At 40.4% G+C, this 19,021-nt stretch overlaps 1 protein-coding gene across 1 annotated transcript; it reads left to right on the top strand.

Moving 5' to 3' along the window:
• Positions 1–1,445: 1,445 nt before the first annotated feature.
• mta3 (metastasis associated 1 family, member 3) lies at positions 1,446–18,992 on the top strand. The gene is made up of 14 exons (XM_031750674.2): positions 1,446–1,710; positions 3,595–3,662; positions 4,731–4,824; positions 9,084–9,210; positions 9,392–9,455; positions 10,400–10,517; positions 10,687–10,789; positions 11,299–11,398; positions 11,492–11,680; positions 12,377–12,451; positions 13,716–13,774; positions 13,924–14,042; positions 15,468–15,625; positions 17,576–18,992. Exons 1-14 carry the CDS (start codon positions 1,683–1,685, stop codon positions 17,822–17,824), a joined length of 1,551 nt encoding a protein of 516 aa, XP_031606534.1. The 5' UTR covers positions 1,446–1,682; the 3' UTR covers positions 17,825–18,992.
• Positions 18,993–19,021: the final 29 nt, after the last annotated feature.

Genomic DNA, 19,021 nt, shown 5'->3' with positions numbered 1-19,021 from the left:
AAGAAGAGACTCATCCCCCCCAGTCAGCTCCAGCCAATCCCATCAGTGATGTCACAAGCGCGCGCGCGCGGACGCACGCAGAGAAAAATCCATAAGCAACAGGAGTATAGAGCGTAATATGTGATTTAAGTCCACAGTGGAGACTGCTTCTTCCTATAAAATACTGTTTAGATTATTCTGGAAGCAGATTGATGAGAAATTATCGTCAAACTTGATGAAAACCGGGGAGGAAAAGTCTTGTTTAAGAAAGCTTAATTACGTCTCACTGTAATATTCCCTGTTACACTGACAAAAAATAGATGTGAAGCTTGTGATTAATATGCCCGCACCATTATTAAAATGTAGACCATTTTATATCATTTAATTAAGATAGATAGAGATACCTATATACACCAGCTCTGACTTGTGCAACAAAAGGTACATTATGTTAAGATAAGTATAATGGAAAAAAAAATAAATAGCAAGAGAAATATATGCACACACGTATAATTTATTAATGTTATTATTGTTAGTATTATCATTATACAAATAAAGCTTTTTTAGTATTATTTTTATTTTTTGTGCAGCTTTATTTATTTATCTATTTGTTTCGAACAAACATAAAGAACATAGTAATTATTTTAACTTAGCAATGCAAATATTCTATACCAGCTCATTTGATAGCAATATATATATATATATATATATATATATATATATATATATATATATATATATATATAAAATATCTACATCAATGTGTTAGCCGTGCGACAGACTGACGAACCAGGGTGTACCCTGCCTCTGCCTGCCTGATAAGGATAAGCGAAAGGGAATGGACGGATGGATGGATGGATGGATGTCTACATCAAGTATACAAAACATAATCATATACTGAATCTTCTTCTTCTTTCGGATATCGCCACAGCATTATCTGCCATCATCTCACTATGTCACTATTACACCAACCCTCTGCATATCTTTCTTCACTACAGCCATAAATCTTCTCTGAACTCTTTTTCTTTTACTACTGCCTGCCAGGTACATCTTTAACATCCTTTTCCTAATATATCACAGTATATCCCTCCAAGCTATCTAAGCCTTGCTTCTCTTACTTTAAAGTTATTAGAATTAGAAATGACGCCTTCTGTCCACTCTGGTCAAGGTGGATCATGTAACGATGCATAAAAGAAAATAATAATAACACTGAGACTTCTTCATGTTCCTTTTAAGTTTTAGAGCCCTTTCTGATTTGTTAGGAATTTTAGAGAGACTCAGTTTCAATGATTAGATTAAAGTTTAAACTTTTGGCTTTACAGATATAAAAATTTCAAAAAAAAAAAAAAAAAATTTACAAACTGCTTTCTTGGGTGTTTTCTGAGGTGGGCTGTAAGTGTCTGCGCGTGTGGGCCGCGTGTGGCTGTGCTGCGCGTGCGCGGGCCCCCTCCAGCGTCAGCAGTGGTTTTTCGGGTTGATCCGACTTCTTTTGGCTGCCGTGAGTTAACTGTATCATAAAGGGTGCTGTGACTCGAAGGAGGAGGGGGGGGGTTGAATTGCCACAATTCTCCCGATAGGTTACACATCCGGAGTCCCGACGATCTTAATTTGTCGCTCCTTTTCCCTTCAAAGAGAGTGACTTTTATTGTTTTTATTAATTTATTCCATTTCTCTTAGTTTATGGTTTGCACACTGGGAGGGCAGAAATGGCGGCCAACATGTACCGGGTCGGAGGTATGTATGTCAATGTGGATCTTTTTATCAAAGAGAAACCGTTACAGTTTTGCAGCTCCTGGGCGTTATTTTGTGGTATTTTGAGACGTTTGCATTTAATGGTGGAGATGCGGATGTGATACAGCAACGTGGACGCGTTAAGTTGAAGCAGGAAGGTGAGAGTTGGTGTATATTTGAGATTCAAAATGGGTCAGGCCTCGCGTCTGTCGTGGCCACAGCAGCTAGCAGACAGCTTGCTAAATGGTTAGCTGGCAATGTAAACATTTTTCACTTGTTTGCTGCTCTCCGGGTTTCTGAATTCTTAGACCAGGGGATACAGGGGGCTTCTACACGGATAGACCTCACGACTAGACGTGTGTTTCAAAGGTTGTTAACATGCTACCACGGGCAGTCTGAGGCTGCCTTTGTATTTGCCACTCCTGGCATGCAGCCATTAGTACGAGACCTTATTTAGCTAACGTTAGCACCAGCGATGGCTTCACTGATTACCATTAATGCCGTCTCAGCGTTCGTTTGCTGCATTTAAGGATCGTATTTAACCGTCTCGGTAACATCAGGTGCCAAAGTGTTTTGCCAAAGTGACCACCTACAGTAACCACAAGTGCAATTAATTATCAAATAGGGATGCAGGCTGGCTGATTTGCTAGCTAGCTCGTTAGCAGTCTACTGGAATTCAACATCAAATTATTGTCTCCGCGCATGGCGTCGCTGCGTCTGCTTTTACACCTTTATTCACGCATACTTGAGCTTTAAATCCATACACAGACGGCCATGTAGCCTAATTGCATTAATGCTTGACATGCCACGCAAACTATAGGCGTCTAATGACATGTCTTGCAACACTTTATAACCGGTATTTTCGAGGTGCATCAGCTTATTGTCCCCTCACGTCACCTTTAGTGCAACTTCTCCTGCCGCTTTCAGGTGCTCATTGTAAACTCCATGAACTTGTAGGACACACACACTTCCAGGTGCATTCAAGTACAGTTTTCTCCCGCGATGGAACAATTCTTGTTTTGCTGCTACATTGCAAACAAAATAGATGGGATATGTAGTTTATTAATTAATTTATTTTTCTTAAAAATTGATATATTTATTTTATAACAGCATTGCAAGACTGAGGTGCAGCACATTCCCGTCCCAGAGGCTAAGGGCTGTCATACACATTAGCATGATGATACATAGACTCTAATGACATGCATGAAGTCATATATATTTTGACAACCCTGACAAATATGCTGCTGCACCGTTTAAAAGTCTGGAACATGTGAATTGAAATATTACAGACTCTGTGTGAATGCAGCATTTGCCATGGACTGAAGTTGTGCAAAGTTGGTGGGCAAGCTTCTAATTTAAAAAAAAAAATTAGGGATATTGTTACATTTATTTTATTTGTCCCATTTGTTGGAACCTTGCAGTGTCGAGAAGACGCATAAGCTGGAGGAGAGACAGGGGGATTCAAACCAGTGCTTCTGCATTAGCCTTACGGCATATAGGTCATCTGCTCAAACCCAGAAAGCTATACTGGCATCTGGTGATGTTATTTATATGCATGGGGAATCTTTCTTTTAGAAAATGCTATATTGAAGTTTTTATTGTCTTTAATTTATTTTTTCATACAAACTGAAACAGTATGGTAACATATGGCTACAGTTTGAAAGACTATAATAATTTTGCACTTTTATTCGTCTATAACTTGGTTGTTGTTGACTAGAGATTTTTCCTTTTAACTTTTCTTGTGCAACACTTTCTGAAAGTCACAAGTTTCCACATTTATTGATTACAGGATATGCATATGTATTGATTTGACCTACTGTAGTGCCAATGTATTAGTTCATGCGGTGTATATATTTAAATATAAGATGTGCGTGTTTCCTGTTGCAGATTATGTATTCTTTGAGAACTCCTCCAGTAACCCTTACCTGATCCGTCGGATAGAAGAACTCAATAAGGTACTGATGTGTGCGTTTTTCATTTTCATGTGTGGTTATGTTAGAGAATTCCTTGAATTCCTCTCTGCTCCTGTCCCCACCCCATCGCTTTCCCATTGTTTGTGTGGATTTTGTGACCTTGTTTGTAATATGGCTTGAAAAGACAGGTGTTCCCTGATCTACCAACTGTCATTAGTATGACTTGACACACCTGTGTGTGTGTGTGTGTGTGTGTGTGTGTGTGTGTGTGTGTGTGTGGGTGTGTGTGTGTGTGTGTGGGTGGAGTGATTATTATCAACATTTCACAAGCTCATGTAGCTTTGGGCTAAAGATGCAGATTTATTTTAATTATAAGCTGATACCAACCTTCAACAGCAGTGTTGTTGGTCTCTCTTTTTTCTCTCAGCATTTTACCGTAATTCCCATTTTATTTTGTTCGAAATCCTTCACAAGCATCGTTAATAGGTGTGTAAAAGCTTTTCCTGTGTCATGCTTGCACTGAGATATTCTGATAAATGCAGGTCATTATCAGATTGTGTGGGTGGAATAATGCCAGATCACATCATTATCATCCTGAAAGAGCGTACTGAGGCTCAATGTTATAATCTAAAGACAGGAGACATCGTAATTATCATAAATGATGAAGTAACAGGAAGTCCCTGCAGCATGATACCATTTAATAAAGCTGTGCTTCTGCAAATACAAGCTGTATGAAGCTCATCATGTTGGTAAAGGTGAAATGGAGTGCTTGATCAAGCACGATGGACATTTTTGTGGCTTTTGCTAGTGCATCAATATGCATGTCGTCGTTCCTGTTATTTTCTCCAGATCCCTTTTTATTTAGATACATTTGCTTTTGCGCACAAACTTGGAAGCAGGTAGGTGGGGAGTATAAGTTGTTTCTTTTTCTTCTTCTTCAAACCTTTTACCCCCACATCTAGTCATCAGTCACGACATTTAATACTGGCTGAGTTTGAGCACAGCTTGATAGGTACACAAAGGAGCCAGGTCTCTTGGGAAATTACAGGGTTGTACAGGTACGTGTTGCCACTTATTTGAGTCAACCTGGATGTCTCTCCTCTCTTTTAGACTGCCAGTGGGAACGTGGAGGCCAAGGTAGTTTGTTTCTACAGAAGGAGAGACATCTCCCACAGCCTCATCCAGCTCGCAGATAAACATGCAAGTGAGTAGCAGTTGTGACGCATCATATGTGAATAATTCCCTTCAAACATCTGTGTAAAACAGTAGAGTTTCTTTAGATTGTTTTTGCATTAATGCATATTAAACTATTGTATTTAGAGGATTCATTTTGTGTTCTAATTCATCATCTGGTTCTATGTGGAGTTTGCATATTCTCTACGGGTACTCCGGCTTCCTTCCACAGCCCAAAGGCATGCAATTAGTGGGGTTAGGCTAATTTGTGAGTCTAAACTGCCTGTATGTCAAAATGTAAGTGTAAATGTCTTGATGGATGCTCAGTCATCCAGGTAAGGAAAACCAAAAAAGTTGGAGACTGAAGAAGTCACTTGGATTAGTGATGAAACATTTCTCCCACTGAAAATGCTACGTTCAGATGAACAGAATAAACCTTTTGGGTAAGTGTGAATGGTTTCTGTCTCTCTGTGTTGGCCCGGTGACAGACTGGCGACCTGTCCTGGGTGTACCTCACCTTTTGCTTTATGGCAGTGGGGATGGCTCCAGCTCAACTGTGACCATCAACTAAAAAAGCAGAAGAAAATGGATGGATGGGTTCTTTCTGTTTTGCCAAACTTAGAGTGACTGTCTTAGCTGGTTGGACAAATCAAGCAGTTTTGAATGTGTCACCTGTCTCTAGGAATTAAAAATTGTATTTTTTCCTTTAAAGAGAGTTGTGATACTTTAGACTAGTCAGTTATCTGGCAGAAGTGTAAACAGTGGTGAAGATTAATCCATCCATACATCCATCCATTTTCTTTCACTTATACAGTTTAAGATCACAAGTGGCTGGAGCTGATTCCAGCTGTCATAGGCTGAGAGGCAGACCCTGGACTGGATTGGTCATCAGTCTGTCACAGGGCTGACACAGAGAGACAGGAAACCATTCACACTTGGGGCCAGTTTAGTATTACCAATCAACCCAGCCCACGCATGGTTTTAGATGGTGGGAGGAGGCTGGAGTACTGGGAAAGGACAAGAAAGCACCACAGAAAAGGGCCTGAGTCTTGATTTGAACCCAGAACCTTCTTGTTTTGAGGAGTCATTGCTAATCACTGAGATGGCAAATTCTTTAATTTCGACATGACAGATGATATCAGGATGACTTAATAATTATCAAAATTTTTGAAAGACTTTAAACGAGAGACGTGTAATTAAGCTTTTGGTCATTCAGAATGACATCGCCATTGGTGACTCCTCTTGGCAACTTTGTAAATTACGCATTTACCTAGAAATAAGATGCTTTTAATGCCAGAGAGGGAGAAGTTGAAACTTAAATTTGTACTCCAGCGCAACTTGGGAGGATTCATGTTTGTATTTCACAGTAATTTCTCAATTGCTTGTTACTGCATTTTACAGAATTTGAGTGTGGATGTGTGAAGTGAAAAGGAAAAGAAAGTGTCATCACAGCAACACCTATTCAGTGTGGGAATGAGAGTACCTGATTCCAGAAGGCTATTGGCCAGAATAAAACACATTAATAGTTAGTTTCTCAAAGTTAAAAACATGCTTTCCACCAAAGCAGATTTCCAGTTTAGATGTGGGTGATTGCAATGAAGAGCAGCAGGAGACCCAGTGAACAACATGTTTACTGCATTCACGTCATTCAGCACTGACTGGAAAAATACTGTTCGCTGTGTATGTGTCATTGAACTGCTGGTAAAAACCAGTTATAAACATAAAGCGAGAACAAAAAGATACAACTTGCAGTATGCACAGAGCATTGATCAAAGTGCTGTGCCAGTTCTGCAAGGTGTTTGGTGTCCTTCATCTGCCAGCTGGTCAGAAGAAAATCGAGAAACAACAATAAAATTTATGGCAGCCTAGTGCAGTGTAAAAAAAAAAAAAAAAAAAAAGTTAATTTATGTTTGACATTATTTCAGAAGGAAAACAAAAGAACGCCAACTAAATTTGATTTACAGGACGAAAACTGACTGCAGAGTTTATGTAAGAGTCACAGCTGAAAACTTATTACTTATTACCTAACTATCGGTGTGTGGGTTGAAGGTAGAAAGATACAGATGTGTGGCTCTGTCTTTTTGTCTGAAGCTGGGTGTATGCTGTGCAATTTTGGGCTGCCCCAGATAAAAGATAACCAACACAGGGAGGAACTCGGTCTCCAGAGCAGTGATCACACAGTGAGAGATGGTTAGAGGTGTCTCAAATGCTCTTCCAACCTAAGATTCTTATAAATTTAAGATGTCCATTTCTCAGTACCTGCTGTTATAACTGTCTACTAACCAGCCAGGAGTCAGGAGTGCAGGTAGAAATGATCTTCTGATCAATATGACATCAGAACATGTGGGGGGACAAAAACAAACTCAGACAAAATAGAAGAAAAACATTGTGTTTAGTCTAGTTGAGTAATGGTTTGTATGAAGTGTCCTACAGCTGTTAAGACTGAGCCAAGGGGGATGTTGAATTGAAAGAAGCGAAAGAGAAATAACAGCTGTACATTTTGGCCTCAATTCAGCAGGCACTGTACAGTCTGCGTGTATCAAACTTGATATTTTATTAAGCCTGTGGACCACTGAAATCACACAGTATTTAGATCCTTTAACATCTCAGCAGACAGCATTCCTACTCTTTTGTACTGGATAGGGTACAATCAGACACATTTGTTTTAATATTAACTAAGCTTATGACATCGTAATGAGATGTTTCTGGGTTTAAAAAAAAAAAAAATCCTACCATTGGCTGGAATGAAAGACAGTACAGAGACACTAATCATGGTAGCACAAGATCAATGGGGGGTTAAGACCCCAGGTAGAGGCTGTGTATAGATGGCCCTGAGTAAATCCAGCACATAACAGCAGGGTGCAAGATGCTAACAGGCAGGGCATACAGGCAACACCATAACAAAGTGCCTGGCATAGTATACAGGAACACAGGTATGGCCTTGAGGTCGAAACGGGACACGACTCCAAAGATGACCGAGCTAAGATCCTGTGGGATAACGATGGTTAACCAACTAGACAGAGTAGTGGTGGAAAAGCAGAGGAAAAAGGCCATAGTGATGGCACCATCAGTAAAGAGAAACACAAAGCCGGAGAAAAACCAAGGGCTGAGACAGCAGCTAGAGAAGATGGAGAGTGAAGTCAAGTTTGGTCCCCATGGTAACACTCGGAGCAGTGACGACCTCCCAAAAAAAAAAAAAAAAAAAAAAAAAGAATCTGGGAGAGCAGCTCCAGCAAATTCCACCAACGACATCTGAGATCTGTGCTCAGGAGAGCGCAGTCCTAGGAACAGCTAAGATACTGCACAGGACCCTCAAGCTCCCAGGCCTCTGGTAGAGGACCTGAGCTGGAAGAACAAATAAAGACCGCCCACAGGGTGAGAGGGGGATTATATATATAATAGTATTTTACAAAAACCTGAGCCTTTGCAAATGTTGTGCAGAGTAATTTCTGCAACAAATGCTAGCTGTTGCAGTTTATAAATTGTAACAGTAACTCTACAGGATATTACATTTTCACGATTTCTCAATGTAACATTAACTGAAATGCCAACAATTTACAGACTCTAATGTTGGTGTATTTTTCTTTTTCCCTGCTGCTGCTGTTCCACCCACATGTTGTCTTCAGCAAACAATACTGTCATGTTTTCAAAGTTTAGCTATTGATGCGTGATTGGCAGTCTGGGTTTTAATCAATCGAGCAAAACAATTGTTGCTGTTTCCTTAGCACACTGCAGGTGAATAGAATAATGTTTGTGGCAGTTGAGAAATTTCACTTTCAAATTGAACACCACTTTTTCCTGCTTCCTTTTTCAGCATTACTTGGGATCTTTCACTGTATACAGTGTGAAAGCTGCTGAAGTCATTCCCCTGTAAATGTCAAACCTATTAATTAAGATCTTGTCTTACCTCACTGACTGTGTCCAAAATAATTCTATTTCTCTCTGAAACTGACAAATGCATGCATTTTCCTCATATAGATGTGACATTATATAAGGTCTAGTATATTGAAAGTCCACTTATGGAATTATATTTATTTAAAGTGTGTGCAGTGCCTGCAATGTTTTACAGTGATTTATTACAGTCTGAGGGATAAATGGAAGAATCTGTGTGTTGTTGTTTTTTTTTGTTTGTTTGTCTGTTTGTTTGTTTGTTTTTAATGTTGGTTTTTTTTTTTTTTTTTGTTTTTTTTTTACATTTATCAGTCACTGTCTTTTTTTTGTTTCTGGGATATATTGATGACAAAAGTGTCTCATAAAATGGATTTGTTTGTTTTGTGTTTTCCTTTGCAGAGGAGCTCGAGGAGGAGAAGGAGAACCCAACAGACACAGAGCTAACAGAAAAACAGAAACACCAGCTCCGCCACAGAGAGCTCTTCCTCTCCCGGCAGTATGAGAGTCTACCTGCCACACACATCAGGTACAGTGCACAGAGGCATACAAATACATACACAAAATGGACCATACAGCTCGTCAACTAAAGGCAGTGCCCATGGATAGTCACTCGTTCAGCCATGAACGCATCCATCACACAGTGCACACTTCCCTTGTTTGTGTTTTTATATGGTGTGTGCTTCCTCCCCCCTCTCTCTCTCCATTAGGGGGAAGTGCAGTGTCGCATTATTGAATGAGACTGAAGCCGTTCTTTCATACCTTGACAAAGAGGTAAGCCTGAGAGGGGGGGGAAACAAATTGATGTCTCTTTCTGGTTTTTGTTACCTCAAGCTGCATCATAGAAAGTCCGGTCATAATTTACATGCTTTTTCTTTCTTTTTCAGTTTTTTTTTTTTTTTTTTTTTTTTTTTTTTAAATTCTGTTGCTTCAGAAAGTATTCAGGCTTTTCAGCTGTTTCCCTGCCAGTTATTAAACTCCTGAAAAAGACTCGCACATTAGAAATCTGCTTCAATACAAATAATCCATTTGTGTCTTAAATGGTTTAGATGCAACTGTCGATCATTTACTATGAGCAAATCTATGAATATCCAAATTAGTGCCCGCACCTTGGCCCACTCTCTTTCTGCATTTGTAACATCATGTGCACAAGTTTCTCTGGTGCATGGAGGCAGACTCAGCATTGGTTCACACTGCTATAAAATAGGTTTTGTAAACCAAGAGAGGAAAATGTTGTTTAATTTCTTTCATCAGGAAAATACAGGGTGCTGTTGGGGTAGACATAAACTTGACAATATTATCAAAAAGCTGAGGTAAAGCAAGCCTTGACCTGTCAGCAAACACCAGTTGCTAGGAAATGTGTATTCCCCACTTTTTCGCTGAGTGATTGCTGGAGGTTGCCAGCAGTTGGTAGGTGAAATTAGTAACACAGGTATACAGTGCTGCACCAAAAAAACTTCACAAACAGTCACACTCTTTGCACCCAATTTCACCTAGCAACAACCGGTTGGGAAATAAACATTTTTCTCTAGGAACTACAGGGTCCTTCTCAGTTGACTGATTATATTATATTTTTACTGAAACTCTTTATTATATTTTGGCATGTTGTCTGTCACATAAGTATCATTATATCTGTTATAACACCTGGAGATCACAGGAATCCCAGCCCTGCCAAAATCTGGGAAGCTCCACATTAATGGATGTGATGTTTTCCTTAGGATACCTTCTTCTATTCGCTGGTGTATGACCCAACACAGAAAACCCTGTTGGCTGACAAAGGAGAGATCAGAGTGGGACCGCGTTTTCAGGCAGATGTACCTGAAATGCTACAAGAAGGTGAATCGCAGATTTCACCTTTTATATTTGTTTCTCAGCCCATTTTCTAAAGCATAAACAAAATGTAATTAGTTTATAATTAAAACCATCACTAATAAGGAAATAAGCGTTATAAGGCAAATCCATTGTTATCCTGCTGTGTGTGAGCTGTTGTCTCTGGGTTTTGCAGGTGAGGCAGATGAGCGAGATCAGGCCAAACTAGAAGAGAAACTGTGGGATCCAGAGTGCCCACTCACCAACAAACAGATAGACCAATTCTTAGTGGTGGCACGGTAGGTCGCCCTCACATCGACATCAACAACTTCTTGATCGCATGCACTGGATAGGCAGTTTCACAGATGTAATAATTCTGGGTTTTGGCACTTTAATAGCCCGTGGTGCTGTGAAGGATTGGCTGAAATATTTAGTGTGTGAGATAATATAAATGCACACAGTTATGAGCCATGGCTCATAAGTTTGGCTCATTATTTTCATTTTTATTCATTCAATATGTGAATTTGTCATGGGTTTTTGTTTATAAGGGAGGATGAAAATGAATTAAAAATGAATCATGCAGAGATTTAAATCGCTTTTTGGTTAATAAACGACTGTTTACTGTTTCTGATGAACGACTCATCTGTGTTTGCCATTTGTTTTTGCTACATACCACCCAGTGCATATTTTGAGCTGCGAGGCTGTTTGTGTTTACTTTGCAGACAAGTCCTGCACATTAATATGTCAGACCATGCAGTAAGCTGTGCATATATGTATCATGTATTGACTGACTGTGGGTAATTTTCAGGGCGGTCGGGACCTTTGCCCGAGCGCTGGACTGCAGCAGCTCTGTTAGACAGCCAAGCTTACACATGAGTGCAGCTGCAGCCTCTCGAGATATCACACTGGTCAGTGGGACACACACAGTCGAACCCTGCAGCACCTCGCTGGGATTTAATTGATGGTTTTGTAAGCCTTTTTTCTGCATGCATTGATTACAGTTCCATGCGATGGACACACTGCACCGCCATAATTACGATTTGTCCAGTGCGCTGAGCGTGCTGGTCCCAGCGGGGGGCCCGGTGCTTTGTAGGGATGAGATGGAGGAGTGGAGCGCCTCGGAAGCTGCCATGTTTGAAGAGGCTTTAGAGAAATATGGAAAAGACTTCAATGACATCCGACAAGACTTTGTAAGTGTTTTGCAATCATTCTGCCTGGTAATCCTGTTAACGTAGAAGTTATTCAAAAGAATATTACATTATTTATGGTGCTATTAAGATGTTTTGTTTTTATGTAGCATTTGATTGGTTGTTACCCATTACTGTGAGAGACTGCTCACTGTGCAGTTAGTCTTCATGTGGTGAAATGTATTCACAGCATGCCGATGGACAGTTGAGAGGTTCGACTTTGGGGCTTTGAGAAGTTTCCAAAGAGTCGTCCCTCCTCATCAGTGAAAATCTGTCACAATGGAAATCCATTGTAATCTGCATAAATTGAAGCTGCTGTTCTGTGAAGCACAAAATTACCAATTTTAGCACTCGCCTTTCAAGCCTGTGGGGGTGAGGGATGACTGTTTGGTTCTTTTGAACTCTCCTTCCCACCATCTACCTCTACTGTACAATAAAGCCAGGGTATGGGTGTATGCGGTGGCACCAGGTGCTCATGAATACTTATTAAATGTGTGAATTTCTCTGTGTTTCCATCTGAGGCCCAGAACCAAGCAAAGCCAGTAACTCTGAGCCTCTGTGGTCACGATGCCTCTAGCTCATGAATATACATGAAGGCTTCGCACCCAGATGGCAAGAACATGAGATATTAATATCATTAATTTGCTCTGTGTCTGTCTCTCTTTCTCTCCCCGTGCTCGACCGTTTCTTCTTGTGAAGCTGCCGTGGAAGTCTCTGACCAGTATCATAGAGTATTACTACATGTGGAAGACTACAGACAGATATGTGCAACAGGTGAGAAAATCATGTAGCTGCTCTTTACATGCATCTTTTTTTGTGTAATTTGTGTGTATTCTTACATTTACACAAGATTAAACTAAACAATGCCACCACTAACAACTGCATTGCACTTCTAGTGGGTAAAAACTCCTCCTGCATAAATAAGACAACTTTGTCCTAGCTTTATGTTTGTTTACTTTTGTTTTTTTTATTGACTACTACAAGGGACTTTAATCTGAAAAGGATACTCCAGTTTTTATGTTTATTTGAAGCTGCAAGAGTAAAAAAAGAAGGAAAACAGCATCAGGCAGTCAACATCTTCAAAAAAGACTTCTCAAAGGGGCTGAATAGCTTAAGCACAAGATTTTGTTTCCTTTTAAAAATGCACAAAAACCCACAACATTTTAAAATAAAAGGGACAAAAATGCTTTTACCCTCTTAAAAAGTGACGTTTTCATGCTTGTTCAGTTTTAAAATTATAACCTTGTCCCTAGGGATACAAAATAAGTAGAAGTGGCTAGAAACAGGCTTTTTATTGAAATAAAGTTCTCACCCACAGCTCTGACCACTTTTGAAATGTCCTTTTTTTTTTTTTTTTGTTACTTTTTTTCTCTGAGCTGCCAGACATAGTAAAATGGTGCTCGTTATGTTTTTATTATAACGATATAAAGGTATTTGCAGTGATTAATTCTGAAGTGGCAGTCTGTATGAGTGCAGCTTCAAAACTGTAGGATACTTTTACTTCTAATTCAATTGCACCGTTCCTTAGACCTCCATTGCTTAATAAATTTGAAAAATGTTTGCTGCATGGCCTACTAAACTTTTTTCCCCCCCAGAGTTGTTGAATACTTTATATAGCTATTCACAGACTAAGTGGTACGTCTTATGATAAAACTGCCCTCTGTGTAGAAACAGGGTAGTGCCCCTTAAGATAGGCGTGGTGGTGCAGAACATGTTTACAACAAAGAAGCAAAAAGTCGGGTTAAAAAGGTCCTTCTGTTTGAGAAGAGCAACCAAATGTATAGCATGCACAAAGGGATAGCCTTTGCTCTCCAAGGATTTCATGTGCTCAGATATAAATAGTGTTTATGTGCCCCTAAAAAGCATAGAGGAAGAAAACAACTCCTTTGAATTACAACGACAGATTTAATCATTATCACTGTAATTCCACACTCCAACTTTCAGGATGCAGGGCTGAGTTTTATTTGAAGCAATGCTTGTTAAAGGCAACAGTTGTTTTTATTTGTGGATTAATGAAGAAATCCCCTTTTTTGAACAGAAGAGACTGAAGGCTGCAGAGGCAGAAAGCAAGCTGAAGCAGGTTTATATCCCCACATAGTAAGTTTCTTTATTTCATATTTCAGTGTTTGCAGATGACATTGGATGTCTTTTGTCTGTTACTCTGCTTGTGGTGGACAGATGATGATTTTATGCAGTATAGCTGCTGTCATTCTGCTTCCTAAATCACTTTGTCTGTCCTCTGACAGTAACAAGCCCAACCCCAACCAGATCTCGATGACCAATGGCAAGATGGCGACAGTGAACGGAGCGGGCCCCGGGGCCTACCACGCAGCAGGGGGGGGCAGAGCCTGCGAAAGCTGCTACAGTGAGTTAGTGTGTGCGTGTGAGAGTGAGTGAGTGTGTGATTAGCCATGGCAAGTGTGAAATTAAGTGGTGAAGGCAGTGAACATAAGTCAATTAGAAATCAAATGGAAACAAATGAAGCCTTAGACAGCTGTCGCTTCTCTTACTTAAAGAAGAAATGCTTTCCTTTTATTTTCAGTCACTGCTTATCTGCTTATTATTAACAGCTTCACAGACTAAAAGGGGAAATCATTGTCCCACAGTATGTAACCCAGAGTGTTAACAGAGTGCCTCTAGCTGCCTAAAAATATTAGATTTCACTTTGTCAGAGGATTAGCAAGCAGGGCGGTTAGCCACAGCCCAAGTCACACATGTCTAGAGCGAAACCAAGATAATTTTAACTACTTTGCTTTCTTTTCTTATCTCTTCTATTATTACTTTTACTTTCACCCTTACAAGGAGAGCCATTTTTAAGCATGGGTGCAATAATTTTGATAAATAACCTGGAACAAAGGCCCAGAGAGCGTTTGATGACCCCCGGCAACCACCGATCACAAAGAAGGGGGGAAAAGTATTTCCCAAACAGACTGAAGGTGGACAGCCTCTGCTTCTGGTTGTGTAGTGCCGTGCAGTTTTGCTGCTGCTCAGGGAAGGGCTGGCATATATTTGTAGGTAAATCTAAATGTTACGTGCAAACTGCAGGCAACTGTGGCAGTCTGCTAGCAACCAAAACAAACCCATCACCCCAAGGCTTTTGGTGCAGCAGTGTTTAACTCTTTATGACCAGTTTCACCTTAAATCAACCTATTGGAGGAAACACATTTTTTGCCCCTTGCAACTGGTGGTTGTCAACAAAAATCTAAGGAGCATAAAGTGCCTTCAACATAATTGTTTCTGAATTATAACAATCCACTATAACACAAGTTGCAAGATTCTCTGGATATTTGACTTTTCAGTAGTAATAATTCTGCTGGACACAGAAATCTGTCTGCTGCAGAATTCTGCTGTCATGTTTTATTGATGATATTCATTTTTGTGTCCCTTGGTGGGACTCAATTGCACTGAGAACTGGGAGAATTGTAAAAATTATAACCGGAGTTCTGCTTGGTAGTTCTTGAACACATCCTAACGTTCCCCTTAAAATCTACTGTAAAAGGTAGAATATCTTTTCTTTTTTTTTAAATGCTGACAACTAAAATTATTTGATGGAAATGATAAATCTAAATGACTAATATCTGCTCACTTTGCAGTACAATGGCCTCGTGCACTGTTTCATGTTTGTAAGCACTGAAAGTCAGTAGCAGACATATAGAGTGACGTCTTGTGTAGTATGAATATTGATGAAGTCACACAGCGAAAGATGGAGATCAATATTCTTAGTGTCTTGAGACCAGTTTTTTTTCTGCCAGCTCTCTAACAAGTGTTAATGGATTTCGTACATTAACAGCCATGCAGTCAGCCCAGTGGTATTCATGGGGGCCTCCAAACATGCAGTGCCGTCTGTGCGTCTCCTGCTGGATGTACTGGAAGAAGTACGGTGGTCTGAAGATGCCAAGCAGAGCTGAGGGTCCAGAGGAGAGGACCTCACCCACTCCAGCAAGCAATGTAAGCTCAGTGGAGGGTACAGGGAAGGGTTTCTGCAGGTCCTTAAAACATGTTCATATATTTAGTCACTTATACTCAGGGTTTTTGAAGAGTTCGACAAAAACAAAGCCTTTGAAACAAACTTGTAAAAATCTGTACCTCCTGTGTGATGCAGCGTTCCTGACACTTTAAATTTGGTGACACATTTTAAGCTGTTCTTTTGGCCACAGTTCGCCTTTATTTTAAGTTCAGACACTAGAAACCAGCTAGCTCCTGGCCCTTTCACATCACTGATGAGGCAATCCCAAAAAGATAATCTTAAGCTGTGGTAAAAATGTTCCTCAACTGGAATGCAGCTGGTGATGGTAGTGTGGGTTATTCTGGTGATCCGCTGCTAGCTGAAGGTTACCATAACCAGAAGCTTGGAGCAGATGGAGAACTGGTTCATGTGCCTCTGTTTCAGAGGTGGGCAATCGGTTTTCTCAAGGAGAAACTGAGAACATGAGAAACTTGGACTGTTGTGGAGGGCTGTACCGATAAGCTGATCTCCATTCTGCTCAGTATTAATTTTTATCTCTTTATAAGCTATTGGTGCAGCCCTTCATAGCAGTCCCAGTTTCTCGTGGCCTCTTGGGAAGATTAATTACCCAGCCGTGCTCTATGCTAAGCCCCTCGTTGGTGCAGAGCAGAACGAGGGTTACCATTGCTAGCTGCAGTGTAAGACGAAGGAGTTGGAGTTGAGCTGCATGATGACTCACCGGAGAGATTGCTGATTGTGCTGCAGTACAAATCTTTTTAAGGGATCATCAGGCACCCAGTAGTTTAACCCGTTTACCATCTTGATGTAAATTTTATGGATGCAGTGACCAAATATCAAAATATCCAGACGTAAAAATAATAGTAGTCAGAGAAAGTGGCTGATGGAAACCATAATAGAAGCTTTTACTAATATCAGTCTTCATGTGAAAACAGTGGCTTTGCTTCTGTATCACAAAACAAGCTCGATTGCCAGTTATCTAATGCAGTCTAATGCAGCGGCCCTGCAATAAATCCTCCCCTCAGGAAGGTTGTAATGCTCGATTTTTATCTAAACTGTTTTCAGAAGGGTGCTGATTCAACTTTATGGCCGTTTTGGAGGCTGTAATTATCCGCTGGCATAAGCGGGGCGGGCAAATGATTAGATTCGCCTCACTGTATTACACAATACAGTTCAACAGCATCACAAACAGTAGCCTCCACAGTGACGACAGAGTGAATTAGACTCCCCTCTAAAACAGTTTGAACCACAAAACAGTTTTGTGATTAATATACATGTTTTTAATAATAACAGTAAAATCTCATTTGTTTGTCAGATTTTTGTTAAAGCCTTCAAACCAGCCAATGTGAATCTTTTGATAATGGTTTTTCAAAATAAAATCCAATGATACAGAAGCTAGTGCAGTGGTTATCAAACCTTTTCTGGCATGCCCCCTTCCAAGAAAGCCTCCACCCTACATTTTAAATTAATAGCCATTGTTAATAAAACCAAATCAAAGTTAAATTTTGGTTACATAAAGGTCAGCATGATATATATACCCAACCCTTTCTCCCTTTTTTATTGGAATTTTTAACATGATACACTTTTGGGGGTTTTTTTGAACAAAATCGTCTATTTTTGAGTTTTTATGCTCAGTGCAGCTCTTTGATGCTCACATATGGACTAAGGCTGCATTTAAATGAAGTTGAGTTTTTTCCCCCTGCAAAAATATAATCATTCAACTGAAGTTCCCGTTATTCCCCCTGGTTATCCCAGTTTACCGAGAGCAGGGGGGCCAGCCCAAGAGTTTGAAAACCAGTGAATTTGTTGAACCATCTCTGACTTTTACATTTTTCTGCCAGATGTCAAACTGATTTAATTTTCTTTTCTGTGTTTTTTTTGTTTTGTTTGTTTGTTTGTTTTTTCCTTCCTTTCTGTCCCTCCCTTGATTTCAGGAGTCTCGCTCAAGGAGTCACGCTCCCCGCCAGTCCAACCACATGGTGCCGATGCGAAACAGCAACAGCCCCAAATCCTCCATGAAGACCAAGCAGGCTTTCCTGCTGCAGGCCACCCGCCTCACCAAGCTGGCCCGGCACATGTGCCGTGACATCATCAGGCTGCGCCGTGCTGCGCGCCGGCCCTTTGTCCCCATTAACTGTGGGGCCATAAAGGCAGAGTGTAAGAGCTCTTTCAATTCCTCCTAACTTCTGCCACATGGATACACACATACACATCTCCAGACAGAACACAGCATACAGAGACACACACCAACACACAGACACCTCCCCTCACCCCGACTGCCCCACCATCAACCCCTGACATCTCTGCCCGCCTCTGCCCCACCCACCCCCTCCGTCTGTCTCTTTCTGTTTTTATTATAATTATTGTTATTATTATTTTGTTTTTTGTATTCTCCCACCCCGTTTCCAATAAAGACTGCCTGTCCTCATAACTATGAGTTTTGATCATCTTTTCATTCGTGTTTTTTCTTTATTTTTATTTTTTTATTCTTTTGCCTGTTGTTATGTTTCTGAGTCACTTTGAACTGAAAGCCATTGTTCGAGTGGTTAAACAGGGCTACACACACCCACACACACACACACACTCTGACTGAAGTCGCTCCTGTCATAATAAATAGATTGTAACAGCATCCAGTAGAAGTCTAGTCTGAGCCGTATATATTTGCTGAAGTTGCTGGTAGAGGAAATGTATTTTATTAAGAAAAGCTCTATTTTGCACGGCGCTCCTGGTAAAGGTGCGTCCAGTCTGTGCTGTTATGACTGAGCGAGTTGTCTCAGCCACATATGTTCATTGTAAATACTGAACCTCAGCTTCACTGTCTTTGCCATCACCATTTTCAAAGAATCTTTTAATTTAAACTTTTCTTTTTTGCACATGCGTTTTTCCCTCCTATTGATCATGTGTGTATCTGTGTACAAGACAAAGTGAACTGTTTGGATTGATTGTCAGCTTCAGACAGATTTGGAACCCTGAAGGAAGGAAGGTGAAGAGAAGACTTGGGTATAGCTGCTGGCTGAATTGCCCTTAGTAGATCAGGCCCACTCATAAGCAGTCCAGATCCCATTTGGGGATGGACCTTTTGCCGTATTATTCACTCAGCTAATTTCCTGTGTTTCAAATCATGCAATATTCATATGAATCCACCCTGTCTCGTATATCCTGTGGACAGGATTTGCCACTCAGACTCATTTCTCGCCTTCGATTTCCCCTCCCTCATCTTTCATTCTCTAACGATTGTTGCAATATTCTCATCTCATCTTCTACCTCTACTTTTTTTTTTTTTTTTGCTCTTTTCTTTCATTGCTGTGTGAATGTGAGAGTAGACCTGCAATAAAGTCACACCTGAAAGCATCTCTTCCGAGTCCTTGTGCTTCATGTGT

Source organism: Oreochromis aureus, linkage group 8 (genome assembly GCF_013358895.1).
Source record: "Oreochromis aureus strain Israel breed Guangdong linkage group 8, ZZ_aureus, whole genome shotgun sequence".
Classification (NCBI taxonomy): Eukaryota; Metazoa; Chordata; class Actinopteri; order Cichliformes; family Cichlidae; genus Oreochromis; species Oreochromis aureus.
This window is presented reverse-complemented; position numbering and strand designations above follow the sequence as displayed.